Source organism: Aulonocara sp. 'chitande type north' Nkhata Bay, linkage group LG18, assembly GCF_057382095.1.
Source record: "Aulonocara sp. 'chitande type north' Nkhata Bay isolate Kocher_YH1m ecotype deep benthic linkage group LG18, A_spYH_male_GT1.1, whole genome shotgun sequence".
NCBI classification, from domain to species: Eukaryota; Metazoa; Chordata; class Actinopteri; order Cichliformes; family Cichlidae; genus Aulonocara; species Aulonocara sp. 'chitande type north' Nkhata Bay.
In genome coordinates, this window is record NC_141361.1 from 15,529,411 (window position 1) to 15,551,647 (window position 22,237).

Below are 22,237 nucleotides of genomic sequence, written 5' to 3' on the forward strand. Positions count from 1 at the left end.
AGAGTTAGTTGTGTGGGAAAATCCCAGCAAATCAGCAGTTTAGGTAACAGTCAGATCAACCTGTCTGATACCAACAACCATGCCACATTCAAAGTCACCTAAATCCCCTTTCTTCCTCATTCTGCTTGATTTGAAATTCAGCAGGTTGTCTTGGCCAAATCTAGATCCCTACATGTATTGAGTTTCTGAGCGATTGGATAAATTGGATAAAACCAGATTTCAACCCTTCCAATAGTTGAGACATTTCAGTAAGTTATACGACTTTCATCCACATGAGAGAACAAGATTAAACGTTGGTGAAAAGTGAAAAAGGATTAGTCTTCTGGGCACAATATATGTCTGTAAAAATGTAATACACAAAATTTACAGTTGTTTCTAAATATTTGTGTGAATTTGGTTTGATTTATTCAAACCTATACTTGTGATGTGCTGGCTCACATCCAGGCTTCAAAGAAAGACGGTGAAAGTTGCAAACTCACAGAGCATATCCAATCCAAAAAAAAAAAAAAAAACTTGAAAGAGATTGCATCAGAGAGGGGAAGTGTGGCTTTGATCTTATTTTTCAGTCATACAAGACATTCCTTATAAGTACAAATGTAATCTGTAAGAAATCAAATTTTATTCTTGTACAGTGTTTAAATTTTAAACTTACAGATTATTAAAATGATGGTTTATCAAAATAGCACTAAGATTAAGTTCAGCACCCTATGTAAGATGTATGGATATCGAAACTAATTTATCTGATAGGTTATTTGTTCTTCATCATTTCCTGACATCACACATGCACACACTGGGGTAAGTTCAGAGCTCTTTAGAGTGCTGTATTAGCTGATTGGTGCAAGCTACTTCTTTTCTTCCTCACAATCAGAAATCTGTTCATCAGCTGTAAGGTTTCCTGCTGAGACGTATTATCAAATCTCATTTTCACTAGATAAAACAGCCTTCCTGAGCAGTCCATCCTCACAGACTCCTCTTACCTTACTGCTGCCCTAAAGGTTTTTGGTTTTCATATTAATTTACTATTTTACAGCTTCTATTAAAGAGCAGCACGCTTTTTATCAAATCAAAGCTATTATATGTCACATCAATAACTTGTGACTAGAGTGATCATATGTCCCACTTTGCGAGGGGCATATGTTCAGCATTTTGATTGGTTCCTTACATCCTTACATCTTCCTTACATCTTCCTGTTACACTTTTCAAAGCCTGGCTCTTATCCAATAAGAGAAAGAAGAAGAGGCCGTCTCATTGGGGGCAATCAATCGTAATCATATAATTGGTTCTTATATAGCACTTTTCTACTCTGCCTGAGCACTCGAAGTTCTTTATACAACTTGCTTCATTCACCCATTTACTTTTTTCTGTGTTTAAGTGTTTTTTATCTAACATTCGCACACATCCACACTCCGATGGGCCCACTGCAGAGGAACTTGGGGTTAATATCTTGCCCAAGGATATTTAGCATGCAGACTGGAGCAGCCAGGGATCAAACCACCAACCTTCTGATTAGTAGGTGACAAACTCTATCTAGTTACCTAGCTACAGTCAGGAGGTATAGCATTTAAACTCTGAACCAAAGAAAATGAATGGAAAGATAAAAATGGCTGAAATAACTAGCATTTACTACACTGTGCAGCAAACCCAATCACAAAGTTCATTAGACTGTTGCAGTAAACTAGCACCAGTCATTTTTTCAGAGTCAGATGAAAATTTCCTGCTTTTCAACCAGGTGCTTTCAGGGTGCTAGGGTGCATGTCCTGTGTGGGCTTGTAAGCTGTTGTTGCCATGATGAACAAACAGAACAGGTGTTTTTGAGTGTATCTTTTTCTCTGGAAAAGTTTTCATTTGTATTAATGTGATTTGAACTATTTTGTTTAATGTTTTGTCTTGTGAATTTTATGCACCTTATTGAGATTAGGAGGGTGGCCTGCAGGACGCAAATGCATACTGACTTTTCAGAATATTGCTGTCCTTCAGTTAACAGGCAGTAGTCGAGAAACTTGTTGATGCAGTTTTTTCTCTGTTTTTTGTATCACAAGAACGACGGACTGTTCTTCTATTAATTTTGATCAAAAGAGGGAATACACAAGTGCAGACAGCCACATGTAAACAGTTCAGCTAAATCTGGATCTGTTGCATGATATTTTTAAAAACCAGCTATAACAAAATTTTGCACTAGCACAACATTGTACACTGTGCCCCACATTGTCCCACGGTAATAATCTCTCCTCGTGACTCACATAAAGTGTCCAGTGTCATTGTTCCCTGTCATGGCAGAAGATTTAAGCTTTTCAACCAGAATCCGGATGACGTTGACGAAGATGACTATGTTGATCTGGAAGAGAAACATGCACAGTGGCCTAAATGGCAAAATCAGATACACACTAGTTAAAAGACATTCAGTGTTATCACAGGGGAATGAAAAATTTAAAAATCCTGTATCATCACAGGATAAAGGTGATTACTATTGAACTCGAGACAAAGTGAACCACAATGTGTCACTGCAAACGAGAACATTCACTCCGCTGATGGGCCAAATGTGTCTGAGGCAAGAAAAGTAAATACAGGAAAAAGATACTATGTTCTGGACTAGTTGATTACGTGGAAAATCAATGTGTTTATCATATTTATCACAGTAATATTTCAGGAAAAAAATGTACTCTGAATGTATACAGAACTCTGTTGCATCTCATAATGCAAAACGTAAAGAATTCAGGGAGGCTTTTAGCTCAATCTTGCAGCGTACACCAGGAAATTGGGTCGGCTCGAAGTTGGATCAGATCCTCACTATAAACTAACCACTCTGGAGTTTGTCTGGAAGTGGACCGAGTCCAGAAAAAGTACAGGTGAGTAAACAACCTCGGTTAACTGAAATATTACCATGGCTGCCAGAGATGTTCATTTCTACCAACTCACTGAAGTAAAGTTATCTTAATTAACTAGTTAAACTTGTGCCAGGAACAAATGTGATTTGCAAGAAAACTTCTGTCTCTCAGTATGTTGGCAAATATTTATTAACCTTTAGCTTTGACAAAAGAAAATCTGACATCAAAGGATTTAAAAGACAAAACCACCAATACATGTTTCTTAACAAGCTCCTAAAATTTTAAAACATCGCTGGTATATTATTTAATATTTCATGATCACTGCCCCAAGGGCCACAAACTTGCACTTCCTCTGCCTGAAGAATCCCACTTTAGTGTAAAATTTCATTGTAAAACTTTAATTGTAAATCTGCCACCACAAAACAAAAATCCAGACAGGCAAGTTTATCAGGTACTTGGTGTTTAACTCCTATACTCACCAGCAGTGAGGCTGTTATTGGTCCCTTAATAATCCACCAGATGCCAACATTGTCTGTATCATCCCAGCAACTGTAAAGCCAAATGCAATGTCAGTGCAATACTAAACCTACAAAAATAGATATAATAGTTCACATGGACTGGCAAGCTGCTTTAAATAAAATGCAGAAATATGAAAGTAACAACAGTAAAAACATACCCTCTGTCATCATAGAAGAATCTGGTCAAAACCCACAGTATGAGAACTGTAGATGGGAGCCCTAAAACGTAAGGGCAGGAATTAATTATGCATGCTCTGTTTACCTGTCAAGTAAAATCAATCCGAACATTGCTCCAGACCAAACGCATCTGTTTGCTGCATATTTCTTTGTTGACAAGCATAGAAAATATTAAGTTGACTCTGTGTAAAAAAATTTCCATGCTACCTGCATCTGTTTCATGCCCAAAAAAAAAGGAGTACACAGAGAATAAAAGCAGGAGACACGAGAGAGCAGGATAGTAAAGCCAGAAAGAAGCTGATAAGACGCATCAGAGCCACCGTGGTTACAGTCTGAGCACCACTCGTGTGCACACACGTAAACACACCTCAGGTGCTTTGTGTAAAAACATTCAGGACAAAAATATTTACATATCTTAACATATTCATCTGTGTAGTTTCATATTTTTTTAAGCATTATTATGGCTGTTATTGTTGTACCTTTGTATAGGGAATATCACAAGCAATCTATCACCAACCCAACATCTGTTGTCCAGGTATAAAATATGATAATTTGGGGGAACAGTCGAATTTATTAAGTAATCATCCTTTTATCAACAGCTGAAACTGCTGTGCATTAATTCTTGGGTGAAAATAAGGCGAATAAGGAAATCCTGGGTTTTCAGTAATAGCGGTTCTGTTTTTTCTTTTTCTTACCAGGTTATATCGCCATGGTAACTTGTGGGTCATGTTCAACATTAGACAGGTGAAATCACTGCCTATAGATTAATCGACTATGCAGAAGACTGTGTAAACATTCCCAGAACATGATAGTAAAATGATCTAAAGTCTTTGTGTTTGCTAAATCAACTGGCACGTTCAGGTATGGATACAGATCAGTGTCAGAATTATTTGAACTACCTTACGAGTCAAAATATGAGCAATAGTGCTCATTACTTTCTTTTTTCTGGGGGGAGTTTAACACTTGCTGTGACAAGTCGTCAGGGTTTCTTACAACAAAACTGGGATTTCATTTGACAAAATGCAATCTTGGAACCACTGATGATCATCTGACAACGATTTAGCTCTTGAGATCTTTGGAATCATTTACATTCGTAACTAATGTTTGGTGCACACAAGCTAAATGATTGAGCTAATAGGCTAGCCACTGGGTTCTCTGATGAGCTCCGCTCATCTTTATGGGGAAATTATGGTTCACCAATGGCAGTGTGGGCAGCCTGTGATCAGATTAGGTTGTTGTGGGTCCATCAGGTGCAGAGAATAGTAAACTTCTAGCACACGAAGATGATTTGGGGAAATTTGTGGAATTTTTTTGAACTTCTACCTTTTTGCTACCTTCCCTGTCCCCGCCTACTCATAAACCGATCAGCAACGAACACACTCATCCATGTCAAGCACCATGCAGCATGGATTTTGGACGACTGTTGGGAGCATATTTACATAGTTTGAAAACCCCTCTCCGTGGACAAATCCCTCCATAAATCGAAACAATCGGGGTAGCATAAACTAAGCATGACACAGGCTCTGCTTCTATGCCACAACACGGAACAAATTTTGCTTCCTCCTTCACACACTGCTTCAAATCACACCATGAATGTTTCAGAAGAAGTCTGATCTATAAAGAGGACAGAGTCATTTTTCCAAACACAGACGAACTTGTGTAATACTTCTGACTGAAACAAGCTCTGTCTTGAGCTGGCCTTAAAGCCATGTATTCTCATTGTTATGGGTACTTTTCCCTATAACCCTCTGAACACAGGCAGGATTCACAACAGAGTCCAGTATCAGCACTGGACTCTGATACTGCCTCATCTTAAACCTGAATCAGTGGTGAAAGATGCACGATTAGCTATTTGTCCATGTTTTTTCTCAACGTGGAGGAAAAAAAACAAAAACTAAGCTTCAGAAAAGGCAGTAAAAAAAGCAGGAGACCTTGGGCCTGATGTCTCACCCCATTTCTCTCTGACAGAGGAGGGGACAGCAACGCTTTCATGTCATGTGTAGAGTGAGCGATGAGGTGATTCAAGTTGAGTCATACAGTTCAGAAGGACAAAACAAAAACACTGTGATGTGACGTGGTGCTGTATGTGTGCATGTTTGCACTTCAGTCTTGCGTCGCTGGTTACCGTTGGAAATAAATCCTTGTAAACAAAACTTCTCAACAAATTCATCACTGCGGTACACACATCCACATACATTTAATAAATGTATTCCTTAATGATAAACGGGTGATATTAATAAGGCTTACACAGTCTGCATTTTTGCCAGCTGGCTCAAGAGAGCTTAAAGTGCACACAGCATGTTTGATACTGCACTACTGTACAGTGCTCCTCCACTCACACGGCTCAGGAGCTGAACTGGTTGCACTCCATTGCTTTCAGACTGTATTATGTGCCTAAACAGTTTTTTCTAATATCATAGTTTGATTTTCCTTGTTAAGAATCAGTCACTCTGCTCTCTGTAAACCTTTCACATTATTGACTGGTCAGATCCCTCCATTTCCGCCTCTTCCAGGGAACCACCCTTGCAGCTAGATTGGGAAGCTGTGGACTAACTTATTGAAATTATAACCACCTTTGTGTGACTGATTAGGCTGATTGCTGATGTCAGAGAAGAGAGAGGGGAAAGATATCCTGAGTATGTTGTACCTGCTTTGAAGCACAGCCCCAAGAAGCATTCACAATTGTAATTATGACTAATCTCACAATTAAGAGATCTTCTCCAAAAGGTTAAGGGGGTTGTTAATCAGAGATAAACTACCTGGTGTAACTTATGCTATTTTATTAATAATAACTTTTAATATTGTCTCATGCCCATGAATTCAGTGCTATTCCATTTTTAAAATTAGCAGTTCAGGCTTATAAAGCAGTGCTGCTGTGAATTGGAGCTGGAAAAATTATCACGGTTCAAGTGCAAGTTCCCAGACAAGGTGTAGAATCAACTGATCTCCGGCAGGGATTGACAGCGGTGGAGGATTTCACTTTCCTCTCTTAACTTCCTGTCAAAGCAGCTGAGCAGCAGTTGCCAGCTACAGCATCCTGCTCAGCGTGACTCACTGTTTGCATGTGGAGCACCTTTAACAACAACCTACAACTGAGACAGCTCACAAGACCTGACGTGAAATCATAATAATGTCTGCCTGAATGCTGATGACCTACCTCTTCTTTTATTAAACTGTAGCGGCGTGCTTGTAGCCCTCAGGGTCAGATCCATTTATATCTTACCATAAATTCCATTCATCACCTTATCAGAAATATCCCTGCCACCGTGTGTGAATGCAGCATTGCACTGGCATTCAGCGGAGGATTTAAAAAGCCCACGTGGCATGAAAGGTTTTGTTTTGCCAGCTGGACATTGCCTAAAAGTTTCAGGTAAGTGTGTTGCTGTTTCTCACCTTCACTGCTGCACTTAACAAAAGTTTCTGCTTAGCTCTGTGTGGCTGGACTAAGCTGCTATATTTTGGTAACAGGAACCATATGAGACTGACAGGAGCGGTGGAGTATGAGATTACAGGCTTGAATAGGAAAATATACAGCAGCATGAAACAAACAAAACAAAAAGACAGTGGGATGGGAATGGTAAGACAATGGAAAACACTTGGCTTAGGAACAAGGGATGAGAAAACATGGAAACCTCTCAAAACATCCATAGAAAGCTAAGAAAAAAAAAAAAAGATGGGAGAGAAAATAAAAAGGGGGGCCGAGGAAAACAAGCGCTACACTCATCTTTAGGGCTGTGCTGCTGCCTAAATAAACTGCTACCAGGATTTTGGAGGCTCAGTTCTTGTGTAAAAATAGATTTCCAACCCAGATATGAAGATAATGTGTGATAATACTGACTTTAACCCCTTAACACCTAGTGCTTTATATTAGATACATGAGTTTTTGTAAGCGTTTGAGGCTTCTATCATTAGTTTAAAAATTTCCCCTGACAATTCTAAATAAATTGTAAAATAATTGTCAAAAGGTCCAATAAACTCTCTCACTTCAAAATTTATAATTTTCTGGGAATAGTTTTGGCTTTAAAGGGTTAATCCATTTAAGGCACTGAAAGGGGTTTTCATACTGTTCCCCTGTTATCTCCTATTCTGCAGCTGAATATATTAAATTGAGCACATCACAATGTGCAACTGATGGCACTTATTCTCCAGCAGCATCATTTACGAGAGACAGAAAAGCAACAAGACGCCTTGACTTTAAATCAGCAAAAGCCACGATGGAAACATTTGTTTGTTCTTGAAAATTATTCCTTTACCTACATTACTCTGATGTTTTAGAATAAAAAAAAATCATGTATTTATTAAACTTTCAGTGGAGCTTAACACATTTTTGCTTAAATAACAGTCAATTTTTATTTTTTACTTTTTCTTCATTAAGGAGTTAATATGAGTGAATCTTTGACAGGTCCTTCAGGCATTTGCTGGCAAGCCTGTAAACGTCTGACATGTTTGCTGCAGGACCTTTAGCAGATGTGGCCGATGATGGTGACAGAAACAATGAGGAGTGAGACCTCAAGTGAAGAACTTGCCATAAGCAGAATTAACAATGGGCTGGCTGCCTGGAGAGATGACGACGATTATGATGATGATGATGATTTGCACTGGATCACACTTCTCTGGACTTCAGAAAACCATTGAGAGCTTCTTTGAAATGGAGAAACCAAAAATATACAGCTAATGATAAGTTCTTGATGTTTTACTGGCTATTTTTTTAACGTGTAGTTGTGTAAGCTAGTTAGTTACTGTATAATATGAGCAGTACTGTGTGTGGAGGTCAAAGTGGCTCGCTAGCACCAGTTGAATATTTAATAGCAGCTAACATGCTAACTGCTGTGTTTTCTCCGCTTACCAAAAGAATATCTTTTAATGATTATTTTAATCACTTTTACATCTTTTAATGGTCTCTGACATGTGATATTTTAACGGTTAGATGAGCTGTTGCTGTTGTGTATTTGTCAGGCTACATGATGATCAGCTAGTGTAGCTCTAGAAAAAACATGTAGGGACCTTTTGTGTGACTCGAGGCTTCAATGCTACTTTTACCTGGAAACAGCGATTCAATTATTTATCAAGTATTTCCATTTTTTAAGTTCACAGGCATCCTGTTTGTAAGGATACAGTCTCTTCAAGTTGGAAAATATTGCTCATTCAAATCAATCATTTATAGTGTTTTTCTCACACAGAGACACATCCGGGATGTAGTGAGAAAACCAATCACTGTTGTAGGCTATGACCACAATTTTACATTTTTACATTTTTAAAATGTATGTATTACATTTTCCTCTTTCACTATCCTTCTTGAATACTGCTTATTTAACAGTTTTAGTTTTTTAAAGAGTACCACTAAATAGATAAAGTTTGTGAAGTGCCTTTTTTAACCAGTCCCTCCCTGCCTATATAAAACATTTGTTTTTAAATGCTGCAATCCATTTAACAAGTTAACATCATACGGGTGTTAACAAAGGGTGTTTTCCCATATTATTCAATTGAATTTCAATGTATTTTGCACAGTGCAAGCTGTGGAAAATTTTATTTGGATTTCTTTTAAATTACCCAAAGTCACACACTACTAAAAAAAATTTCTTTCCTGTAAAAACTTTAGTTTGTACCCCTTAAAACACAATGAAATCCCATTTAATTCTAGGAGAATTACACTTTTGTGTAATTAAAAAATAATCTGTATTAATTTGTGTAACACAATTATAGAGGCTGTGCTTTTGTACACAGAAACAAAGGAAGCCTGTATTTTAATTTGCCCATTTGACATGTCGGTGCAAATTGACAATATTCCAATGTGAGCAAAAACATCAAGTCATGGGACTTATAAACATATACAGACAAAGGACAAAAGGTGTTAATTGACTGTTTAGGATAATAAACACCCTGTTCAGTAGTCAAAACCGCAAAACAAGGCAAAAAATTTTTGACTTTCTAAGCATATTTTCAGAAAAGCAAATTGTTTGTCTTTGCATCCACAACTGAGCTTATTTGTAACAAAAAAGAAGTTTTTCTACCATATTTATAGCACCTCCCCTTTCAACTGAGCCTCTGTGTTCTATGGCCCTGTCTCTATTTCACCAATATTTGCTTTATTGCTAGAGCTGATCATGATTAACAAATGATTTTAGATAACCCTTTTGAATATTAATCTGTTTGTGGGTCACATTTTATTCTGTGTTTTTTAGTGTTTGTGTTGGAGCTACAGTGTGTGATTGTTTTTGTAAAGACAATTCAGTCACTCTTACTCACCCCATCCAATCAGGATATACCACCAGAAGTATTTCCTCTGTGAGACGAAGGTCAGAGCCAGCAGTGTCTGCAGATACATGCCCTCCACCAGCAGCCAGAAGTAATTGGCCAGGATGCTGAACTGGAAGAAAGCCACGGCTGACTTGCACGCTTTCTATAGAGAGGAAACAACAAAACAAAGTTAGAAAAACTGGATGTGTCATCATTTAACATAATAATACATCTTTTTGTGTAATAAAAGGGAAGGTAGTGACAAAAAAATATTTGATTCTTCTTCTACTTTTGCTATAACTTCAACTGAAGTCAATCAAGTACAAAGAAATACAAAATAAGCACCAAGGAACTCAAACCAATTAAAAAAAAGACAAAAATAAACTACCTAAATAGTCACAAAATCACAATTTGAGAAGACTTGCAAAAGAAATTAAAATTTATAAAACAATAAAAAAAAGGAACACAAAATTAGCAAAATCTAGAGATATAAACCAACAGGAAGATGTGCAGTACATAACCACAAAAACACACAAAAGTGTAAAACCAGCACCAAACAATAAGTGAACAAAGATAAACAAAAAAAAACCCACAAAGATACACAAGAGAATAAAAACCAAAGATGACAAAAAAGCAATAAAAAGCATGGACACCAAGACCAAAACATGTAATAAGGAACAAACACAAAGGCTGTTTTTTAAAATCAATTCATGAAAAAAGAAACAAACCTTTTCTCCAAATCCAACACACACATGTGCAAAAAAAGCATATTCAGTACATTCTATATAAGGAGATCCTGATACAAAATATATACAGGACGGAAGTGTCTGTATTCCTGTTCACTCTATAACCTTCTGACTTCCAGCACATGAATGAATCATGCCACCTGCAGAAGTCGTCTAATGACACTGCAGTGGTTGGGTGTATTAGGGACAGGGCTGGAGTGGGAGGTGATGAAGAGCTATGTGTAGTACTTTGGCGGAAAACCACCTCCTTCTGAAATTCAGCCACTCAAAAGAGATAGTGGTTGATTTCCGGTGACTAAGCCAATTAGCATGATGGGTGACTGAAGCAGTGGACGGCTACAGGTAATAGGGTGTTCACATGAATGACAGATTGGATTCTATTTTTTGAGGAACCTCAGTTCCTCCAGTGTTTGAGGCAAAACGGCAAGACCAATTTTTAGCAGCAAGTGCTGCTGTCTGCTTGGAGGGGTGGCATCTGTGCCAGAGATGCCAGCAGGAACAACAAATTCATCAGTGGCCAGAATCTGGAGGCGTTTGAGTCACAGAAGGACAGGAGGGCATTGACAAACTATTGTCCATCATGGACACACCCACTCCATTTCACACTACAGAGCCAACAGAGTTCGTTCTCCCTCAGACCCCACTAACATAAAGACCACTTCAGGAAATCATTCCTACGGTTATACCTTCATCTATCTATCTATCTATCTATCTATCTATCTATCTATCTATCTACTGTAGATTTAAACCTATATTTTCTCATTTTTCCAATATAAAAAAAAAATCTTAAATTGTTGCTAAAAGATTTCATCAGTCTAATGAGAGTATTTCCCTCTCATCGTTTTGCCACGTGTCTTCCCCTCCTCGTTCTCTGTTTCCACTGTTAACTCAATCACACAGCATGTGGGAATCTATTTTGATGCAAACATCAATTAGAGCCCTCACCGTGGACATGGAGCAGTGGTCCAGGGTCTCATCAGCAAACAGCACGGTGTCTTTAATGAAGACGGCACTGGCTCTCAGGATGAAGGAGGCGAACAGGTTGATGTGGATGTAGTTTCTGGTGCAGCGGAACTTCCTGCGTAACAATAGCGTAAAGCATACACTGCATGTAAATTAATATTTCATAAGGCGGAAGAAGAAGGTAAACAACTTCATGAATTTGCATGTGTAAGATGATTCATAATCCTCTGTACTACAAAGGCTCTTTGAGGCTTTATCATCTGAATATATGCATATTTTCCTAAAATTATAAGATGCTGTCCTAACCACACAAATCCTGAATGTGTCTGCATCATAGAAATTTCCCCTTTTATTGGCCTTTTGTGGGTGCAGATGGTGGTGTGTGCCGCTCTGGTCTAACCTGAAGGCTGCGAACACCACGATGGCTGTAATGAGGGAGATGAGTGACGTGGCGTAGCCTACGGTGTAAACCTGTCTGAAGGTATAAAGGTAACTCGTCTGGAGACAGGAAAACAGAGAAACCGTTAGTTTAGAAAAATATCAAAATAAAAGTCTGAAGCTGTGAGTCTGACTCAGATTGCTGCAACTTCAAGGGTTCTTTCTTTATAAGATTCATGAATGAATAATAATTTGTTTAAGCTTTAGATAGAAAAAGCAGTAATTATGCTGAAACACTGAAAAAGATGTACTTTTAACTGTGTGGTTATTTAAATATATAAACAATTTCAGGACCTGTAATTTCCCTTGAGTTGTTTACATTTATTCCTGGAACAAAGGTCCTCACAGCTAACTACAAATAGGTCTGACATAAAAAGGAAACAGCGATAGAGGAAGCAGAAACAATATGTTCATCCTTCATTGACTGGCATGATTACAACCACATGTCCGTATACCTCGGACTCAGGCTCGCTGTCATCGCTGAACGCGCAGGCCTCCTCATAGGGTGGATACATTTCCGACCAACCGTCAGCAGTACAGTTCCTGTAAACATACCCTAATGTGGGGAATCCAAAGAGAGAACGCAAGGAGACAGTTAATTTCAAGTGTTTCAATCGCACAAATATATGAATGTTGTTCTTTTATTATTTTTTGTGCCCTTCCTGACACAACCCCAAAAGGATTGGTGTTTCCTTCCAGGAATAAACCGGAGGTCTTTTTGTTTGCAAGGGGAATGTGCAAACCACTTGGAGCCACTTTTTCTGTCTCAAGAATGAAAGCGGCAATTTCAGTTCAGTTTATGGGTCGCATAACCACTGCATGGGAACCTGTAAATAACACCTTCAAATTGTTTCTTTCTTATAAAGACATATAACTACCTGCTGAAAATGTTCACATGTAATGCACCATGCATTTGCAAAACATGGTGATGAACACCCTGAGATCTCAACAATGTTCAGTCAGTCTCCTGACCATGAGCTTTCAACACGATGCTTGGGTGAAACTGCTAAATGCCCTCTTTCTCTATAATTTTGGCACTTTTCAAATTCCTCCAGTGGGACAGTCTGATGGGCTAGTTCTGACCTACAGGCTGTTTGTTTGAAAGCCTGGGTTTAGAAGCTCAGTGAACCTTTTTGTTACACCAAGTGTCCTTTTCTGTCTTGGTTTTTAGTCTTTTCATACATTTTACAACACAACTGACTGACAATACGAGCTATTTTAAATCTACCTGAATTAAAATGTGTTATTCGCATCCCTTTTTGTTGTGAAATGCTGTTGAAATTACACTCTGGCTCCTTTGGTCGAGTTTAACTTTTAGGATTTTTGAAAAGTGAAGAAAAAGGTGTTGTATGAAACCTACTGAAACCTACTGAAACTCTGCAGGTATATTTTCCTTTTTAACTTCAGGGCTAATAACTGCTACACCATTATCATCTTTTAATTTCTTTTTCTCCATTATATTTGAAGCAAATCCTCTACTCAGTCTATTGAAGCTCACTTTGGTCTCTTCCAACCTCTTTTGGAAATATCTGGTCCTTTATTGTCTAAAGTCTCCACTGTGCTTTCTTCTGACAATATATCTGTTGTTCAGCACAAAGCAGCAGTTTACAGTGATTTTTGACTAATGACACCAAAAGCAACACTGTGAGATGGAACAGAAGTTGCTGGCTGGACAGTTAAACAATATGCAGAACCTCATCCATAATCTCAGGGCAGCCTATTTTCACACTGCAGCAGTTTTTTCACAAAAACATATCGAAGAGACGTACTTTAAGTAAATGATATGCTTCCCGGCAGCTGTGTAAAGGGGGAAAAAATACGAATATTTAGAAATTTGCAAAATGCTTGTGAAACCATGAGCTGATTAATTCCTTTGTAATTAAATATTGAATCATAATTGCTTTACAAATCAATCAAAGCAATTTTCCTGTAGACTCCTGGTGAAGCATAGGGCCACAACAACACCACGCCAACGGACTCTGTTCTGGGCCGTTCTCTTCAGCTGGGTCCACGTCATTCCGGCGGCCTTCACTTCGCTCTCGACAGATCTTCTCCACATCTGTTTGGGTCTCCCCACTTTCCTTTTTCCTTGTGGGTTCCAGTCCAGTGCTTGCTTTGTGACGTTGTCGATTGGTTTTCGAAGTGTGTGGCCTATCCAGCCCCATTTTCTCTTCTTGATGTCTTGACCGACCGGGTTCTGGCTGGTTCTCTTACACAGGTCTGTGTTCGAGATCTTCTCAGGCCATCTGATGTTGAGGATGTGTCGAAAGCACTTGTTGATGAAAAGCTTACCCGGCTCGCTGAGGAGGCAGAAAAGACTGGCCTGAAGATCAACGTCAGAAAAACAGAGGTGTTGCGGCTGAACAACCGACAAGAACATCCACAGCAGCTACAGGGAAAACACTTGGTGGAAACTGACTGCTTCATCTACCTAGGAAGCATAGTCAACAGTGATGGTGGCGCAGATGAAGACAAATCAACAAAGCAAGGCTTGCATTCAACACCCTGCGACCCATCTGGAACTCCAAAGCCTTATCTCAGCACATCTTCAACACTAATGTGAAAGCAGTCCTCCTGTATGGGTCCGAGATGTGGCGGGTGACCAACACCACTACCAGCAAGATCCAGATTTTCATCAACAATTGCTTTACACGCCTTGTTTTAACCTACAAGCTTTAAGTCATCAGTCCGGTACACTTGCACCAGTATTTCTTCTCTGAGACTATTTCGGTCCATCGTGCTTTGAGTCAAAAAACTTTTTATTCTTTTATGTCCACTGACGTCTGCTTTTGGTTAAAGTTCATTTGGATACAGCGGGTGACAGGAGAAATTCATCTGGTATTTGTGGGACTGTGTATTTAAATATCTTTGCCAGAGATAGCGCATAGGTAATAGCAGAATTGCTGTTTAGCAGAACAAAGATGCATAAAAATAAATGACAGGAGGATTTTTTTCTTTGTTCGTTATTTCCTCTGAGCAAACAGAAACCGACTGGAGTCCAAATGCTGCAAACTGTGCAGCTGAAAGCAAAGCCTCTTGTTTGTTTGGGTGATCAGCAATTCAGATCATAATGAGCCGTTATTTCCATCAAGGTAAAGGAGGAAAGAGCATTACTCGTTAATTAATGTGGCTTTCCCTCCTCTAATGGTCCTGTAACAATACAACAGACCAATATTGCTGTCTGTGTGCGTCATTTTAAACGTTTACTTGTTGTCCTATAAGGACCAGTTTAATAGTCGCAAAACATGTAATTGTTTTAACCAAAGAAAAAGCTAATAAAAATCTTAATGTGGATATATGTGCATTATTTACACACGTATGTGTAAATATAAAAATTGCTAAATGCAAAAGCTCATTATTAAGAAAGAATTTATTTCTCATGGTGTCACAAGGACTTTCTTTGAGGAGACAGCAGCCGAAAAGGATGTCAAATTGTGATGAATGAACCCTGCAGACAAGATTTCAATCCACTTCTGCCAAAAACATCCTAGAGCATATTATATGTGTGTGTGTGTGTGTGTGTGCGTGCGTGCGTGCGTGCGTGCGTGCGTGCGTGTGTGTGTGTGCGCGCGCGTGTGTGTGTGTGTGTGTGTGTGTGTGTGTGTGTGTGTGTGTGTGTGTGTGTGTGTGCGCGCGCGTGTGTGTGTGTGTGTGTGTGTATTCTTGCCAACAAACATACATGAATACATGCTATGATTCTCCAGCATTGACTCCAGCCTGCTTTAGCTCTGCTGATTATCCAGCAGAGCTAAAGCTAATACTGGTGCGACAGCACAGCATCCAAGAATCGGATTTTTACATTATATTATTTTAACAATGCTGGTGATCAGATGATTTGGCTATGAGGATCTGTGCTTTTCTGTGTTCACTGAGGCTGGTGCAGGAACCAACCTTGATTGCTGGAGAAATGCTGGAAGACTTCAGAGCAGGACAAATTGACCACCTGCCCAACCTCAGCTCGCAGCCAGCACCCGATCTCATCCCATTCTGTTTTACATCCTGCAAACAGAGACAGAGGGAGAAGCAGCAGAAAGTTATTAATAACACTGTCACAATGCTGACAGTATAGACATTCAGGTGCTCAAGATTTAGTGCAAAATCCAGCTGCAAAGCTGAACATCTCTTTTGTCAAGCTTTAGTTAGAATAACTCTACTTCCACAAACCGCATCCTAAAAGTTTGTACTTATATTTTAAACTTCATAGGTAATTAGAACAGGTTAAATTCACTAAATTTATGCAAACATTTACAGCTTTACTTAGTGGCTTTCCCAATTGCAATTTTTACAAAATGTACAGTACTGTTCAAAAGTCTTAAGCTACCCCTCATATGTTTACAAATGGGAAATAGGTGCAGCCTTGCTTATTTTGCAAGGTGAAGATCCCAACAATCAGTCAGCCCCTTATGAACAAGCACAAGCGTCAATGGGAAGGAAAAACTCCCTTTTAACAGGAAGAAACCAGCAGAACCAGCCTCAGGGAGGGGCAGTTTTATCAAGTTTATAAAGTTTTATGAAAAAAGAAAAGTTTTAAGTCTAATCTTAAATGATATGTGGCTTGAGATTTGTATAACTTAACTATTAAAACACGACTATTCTGAATGTTACTTGAGTATATTTTCAATGCTGGACTTTTAATTAATTAGCTTCAGCTGATTAGCTCTGCCAATCTGTCACACCAATCTGGAAAAATAGCAACGAATCACTATTCCATTCTCTCTCGTCTTCAGGGCTCAGACTGTGAAACAGGAAGCAAACTTTGTTTTGAGTCTGAAAACCTTCTCGTGTTTTCTGATAGTGTGTGTGTGAGTGTGTGTATGTTTGTGTGTTTAGTCCCCATTGCCGCATTTGATCACAAATACCTCCACAACTATTAAACTGACATTACAGTTTGTTTCAGACATTTTTGTGCCATTCAGGATGATTCGCAATTACTGTGATGATCCCCTCGCCATCAATCACAATCATTATGTTTCAAAGTTATTGTCATATGCACAGCAGAGAAACATGTTTCCCTGTACAATGAAATGTATGCTTTACTGTCAACAACAGATGTCAAACAGAACAATCCACATATAAAATAGATAAGTAAAAGAAATAATCATTTAAAAACATTTTTTTGAGAAATACAGTAGAAATACTAGATATGTAAATAATATATTTACATTTGGAAAAAGAATCTGAGCTCCAATAAGCTATGTAGATATTACGCTATATGCTACATCAGTGTTTGTATTATCTCTGTTAAAGTACCAACATTATCTGGTGTCTTTATGTGCACCACGAAGGAAAAATGAGATCTAATGCTTTTCAGTCGTCCGTCAACAGCCTCAGCATCTCGCATGTTTATGAAAGACTGAGTACATCTCAAAAAGCCCTGAACTCCAGCAATGTTATGAAGAGTTCCCTGCAGCGTGACATACATCCTGCTGTTTTATTTATGAAGAACGGAGCAGACGCATTTAAACCTCAGGCCTTCATGTGCAAACACAGTACATTCAGGTGACCTGATTGCCAAGTCACGTATTCACTCTCGTATAATTAAAATTGGGTATTTATATTAATCCTGACCTAATAAATCCAAAGTGATGCATAACACCAGCTGACAAGTCCCGTCCACAGTCTTGTAGCTGTGATTGGCCCACATTAAAAGCTTTCACTTTTTTTTCCATCAACTACATTCTATATAAACCGCGGATTACTCGCCGGTGTATAACGGACTAATTCATTTTTCACTGAGTTGACAGATTTGACAGGAGAAAGTGGATGATTGGATGGAGTAGCTTGTCTGATCAATTTTAATTGTGCTGATAAACGGAGCGTGTACTGCACCAATCTCAGATAAATGTCAACAGCAGTGATGAATTAAAAAGGCAATGTAAGCAGATATTTTTCTTCATTTACCCCAAAGGCTGAGGTGAGATCAAAATAAATGTCAAATACATTTTAAGCAGGAAATCTCTTCTCTGAAAAAAAGGAAAAAAGTATCAAATCCTCAGGCACCATAAAATTCGAGGAACATAAAACAGTTTCGGAGGCTAGAGTGATTTCTGAGTAAAACATAAACACAGCCCCCCTGCATCTGAAATGGAGATTACTGCTCTGCACTCGGCAGGATGTTGGTGAGGCAAATTTTGTCCTAGTGCTGCCATTCATTTGATTGTATTTGTGACCCTTTATGTAATAAATACTTTCTTAACTGGTGACTGAAAAAGGGAAAAGTATACCAGAGGCTGTATGTGAGAAAATAAGCAGTAAGTCACTTAAGATATAATTTTTTATTGCCAAATCTCCAAGTTGCTCTACTTTCTCAAATCTGGTGACTCATTTCAGTGAGCTTGTTCAGTTTGGGGTTTCATGTTCTTTCCTAGAATTGCACTTTATGATAACCTAGATATATAAAAAGTAATATAGCACATGATGTAGGTCCGATGGCCTTAAGATACCATTTGAGGCGCAGACGGATTGACCTTATGTCCACTTGTGAGTGGGTTCTTCAAAATAATACCTTTTCAGGACAAACTAAGTCAGGAAAAGATGACAGCTATGGATGCATGTTTTCCATCTACTATACATATCTGTTATTAGGAAAATGGCAGAAACTTAACATTTTCCAAACAAAAAACTGTGCGGTGCAGAAGACACAACGATGATATGTTTGTATTTGTCAAGCACAGAAAAACCCTGAATGAAAATCTGAAGTTCAGCTTGGATTATTACCTACAGGCCATTAACTTTTTGGATGGATTTCAGAGGACAACGAAGGATGCCTGCAAACCTAAATCATCAGAAATAGGACTATCCGAAACCCCATGTAACATGCAGACAGTTTTCATTACCTTCTCATTGAGAAAATCTCTTTTAGGATGTGAGACTGAGACATTCTGATCAGGACTCCAGAATCCAGTCTATGAGCAGCATTTCGCACAGATATAAATCTCAGGTGTTCACACTGGCTCATAACAAAGTTTTATAACTCGAGAGAAGCAAATTGATCAAATTGAGGGACATTTATAAAAAACAAAAAAAAAATCCCACAAACCTTAAAAGTGCACTTGAAAAGCTCACACAAGAAGGTTAACCTAGCTTACCTAGAAGACCTCATCAGGGGGAGCACGCTCCCCCTCGTTGAAGAGCTCACCCACTTAACTCGCATCCCAAGAAAATAGCTAACCCCAGATAAGGCAGCGTGATGTATCCCGAGATAACAGGACTGGGACATCTAAATAAAGGTGTGAAACAATCGCCTTCAAAAGGTTATCAATTGACTTCAACCAAAATTAGGTACACTCGGTGCGGCAAGAGTTAATAGTTATTAGTCTCAACACCCAAGGATAAGCAGAAGAGCATGACTGATATGATGGAACTGAGATTTTGTTACACTTAACTTTTGCAAAACATAAATAGAACTAAATTGAAACTAAGGATTTTCAGGAAATAAAAACTAGACTAAACTAGCAAAGAATTGGTAAAAACTAATTACAACTGGCAAAAAATTGAAAATCTGGAGTCGAAACTAAATAAAAGATAAAACCTAATGAAAATGGCGAAACGTTTAAAACTCTGGTGCAGAGATTGGCAAATCTGACCAGGAACGTTATAAAATGGATTGTCAGAACAGTCAGCGTTAAAGCCACTTTTGACAGTCCATACTAGGATGGCATTGGACATCTTGGGGGTGGAAAGGGGGTTGGTGTGACCAAGGTGTGGTTTGGCTTGTCGTATGTATATTTGAGATCATATGGCTCTGGATGGACTGGTTACCAGGGCATGGAAGGAGGACAGACTCATTAAAGGAGGAGAAGGAACTTGCTGGGATTGGAGATCCTCTGGGTGAGTGGTTGATTAAAAGCATGCATAAAATAGAAGTTATCTGTTGTTATTGATTGGTAATAGATTGATAATTGGCCACATTTACAGCTGTATTGACTTGTTGTGGACGTAGTCGACTTCAGGTTTAAACACTCTCATTAACAGGTTGAAAATAGTGACATTAAAGGAAGAGTATGCAGCGCCACCCTGTCAGACGCCAGTGATGGTGGAGCTCACTGATGAATCAGGTGAGCTGGATTCATGGCTGATTCAAAACTAAGATCCCCCTGCTGTGGTCAGTAAGGGGAGAAAAGGGGGAAATAAAATCAAGAATTAAAGAGGCATTTATAAACATTTAGGTGTCAAGTGAAACGGGACAAAAGGGGGTGTTATACTGTTATTTTCAATGTCAGCATTATTATGGTATGAGAATCATGCAACAAGCATTGCATCGATGATCATTTATTGAAGCTTTTGACCTTATACTAACATCTGTGTTCCTGTGATTGTTATAACCTCTGATGAATCTTTTATTTACAGGTGTTAGGATAATGATATAATTTTTCATTGCAGGTGTAACCATGATCATTTTTATACATATTGCAACTTGTTGCTCATTGTAGAGTTGTGCTCAAGTTAATAAGGGTGAATAGTTACAGCCAGCGCGATGTCTGACTGATCTATTGAGGGGAAAGGCTTCGAGCATAGAAGGCCGCACGCGCTTACAAAACACTGATATCATGTTATTCTTTGTGATCTTTTCTTAAATTATGTCTTTAAGGTTAGTTTAAATAGTGGCAGTTAATTAAACGAGATTTATTAAAATATTAAATACCTGAGTCAGAACGTTACACGCGGATCACCTTAAGAGTCTGGGAAACTTTGTAGCTGCCTAACTTTTTTTTTTTTTGAATGTTCTAGCTCCGTTGATTTGACACATTGGAATGTGTCAAAAAAGGGGGGGAAGGTTGAGCTTTAACATCAAACCATGATTATTTGAACATTTTATAACTTCATTTGTGTCTTTAATAATTTAGGAATGGTAAAGCTTAAGCTAATAGCGGTCCGAGAAGACGGACCTTTTAGAGAATCAGTGAAAAAGCATAAACTATCACTTTCATGTTTAATCATTACTCATTGAAACGAACTGAATAGCGTTTAGAAGATTTGTTAATTTTTTGTCTTTTGTTAAAAAGAGGGGTTTCAATAATTTACAGACACACCTTGCAAATGTGCTTATAACGAGTTGGCACTCGGCCTTTTGAAGGTCAGAAGCTTCGTTCGGCGTGACTGTCCGGACTGATAAAGTGTAAGAAATGCCTTGAGTGCGGAGGGCTAAATGCAAACATGCTTACACACACATAAGATATGATTAGAATAAGTCCCTGGGACATTCTGAATGTTTTAGACCAATTCTGAATCACTAGAAGGTCAGTAGATAACAACATTAGATTATTAGGGTTAGGAAGAGAGGTGTTTTGGTTTTCTGTCTCTTACAGAGACAGAAAAGCAAGAGCAAGCTCATAGACCTTACTTTGCCGCATGCTACAGCATCAAAAAGATTAGAAAGAAAAAAAGGGAAACTGCTGAGAGTAATAATACTTTATGAGAGATTTTTACTGAACTCCCAGGAATCCGCTTCAGACGCACGGCAACAATCAAGGACAAACTAGTCTGGGGGCCTCTTTCTGCTCCAAACCAGAAAATTGGAAGTTGTTGTTGTGGTAATTGCAATTAATGTGAGAACCTGATGAAAACTGACAATTTTAAAGATGTGTTTATTATTAAAATCTGCCCTAGCACCAGTTTACAAACTGCTGATTAGTTTATTCTTAGTTTGTTCCCAGAGTCTCTCAGTTCTCCCTGGATGACTCCATCAGGGTTTGTTTTGTGCCTGTTTGTTTTTGTTAGTGTCCATGGGCGGGACCCATTTAAAAACAAAAAGATGATCCAAAATCAGGTCATTTAAAAAGGTAAAATAAGACTCTAGTCTAGTAGTTTATGTCATGGTCCGTGGGAGCAGTATCTGGGGAGTGTTCGTGTTGCCTCAGTGGCCACGCCCTCGGGTTGGACCATCAGCATCACACCTGTATTCCATCCCAGGCAGCAGGGCTATTTCACCCAGCGTGGACGGCTGATCCACCCCAGTCCGTTAGTCACTCTTGGTAATAACTTGGGTCTCCTAAGCTCTGAGTTTTTCAGGCATTTTGTTACCTGTGTTAATATTACGCCCTCCTGCCTGTTCTGCGTGCAAGAGAACTCCCTCGGTCTCCGTCTTTCCCTGCTAGGATTTTCCCACGGACACTCTCCCCTCCGAGCCCCACGGTCTGACTCTGATTATAAGCCGCAGCATTCTAATTCTTCTTTAGTTTTGACTCTCCGTTCTCCTGCACCCAAGTAATTGTTTCCCCTTTCTGTTGCATCTTCCCACGATCCCGATCACGGCTTCCCAGGGCATTTCAGTTCCCGGTTTCCTCAGCTTGAGTTATATTCTCGTTCCCTTGGTTGTTCCTGGACATTTATG

General features: G+C 38.9%; 1 protein-coding gene across 1 annotated transcript in view; it reads right to left on the reverse strand.

Annotated features, from left to right (window-relative positions):
- Positions 1–22,237, reverse strand: part of ghrhra (growth hormone releasing hormone receptor a) — a 49,256-nt gene that overhangs the window by 8,177 nt on the left and 18,842 nt on the right. Inside the window, exons 3-10 of the mRNA XM_086272854.1 lie at positions 15,796–15,903; positions 12,360–12,460; positions 11,867–11,964; positions 11,449–11,581; positions 9,767–9,920; positions 3,502–3,562; positions 3,305–3,374; positions 2,241–2,335 (exon numbers count right to left, since the gene is read on the reverse strand). Of these exons, the coding sequence (XP_086128980.1) occupies positions 2,241–2,335; positions 3,305–3,374; positions 3,502–3,562; positions 9,767–9,920; positions 11,449–11,581; positions 11,867–11,964; positions 12,360–12,460; positions 15,796–15,903 (820 nt within the window). The remainder of the gene's footprint in view (positions 1–2,240; positions 2,336–3,304; positions 3,375–3,501; positions 3,563–9,766; positions 9,921–11,448; positions 11,582–11,866; positions 11,965–12,359; positions 12,461–15,795; positions 15,904–22,237) is intronic.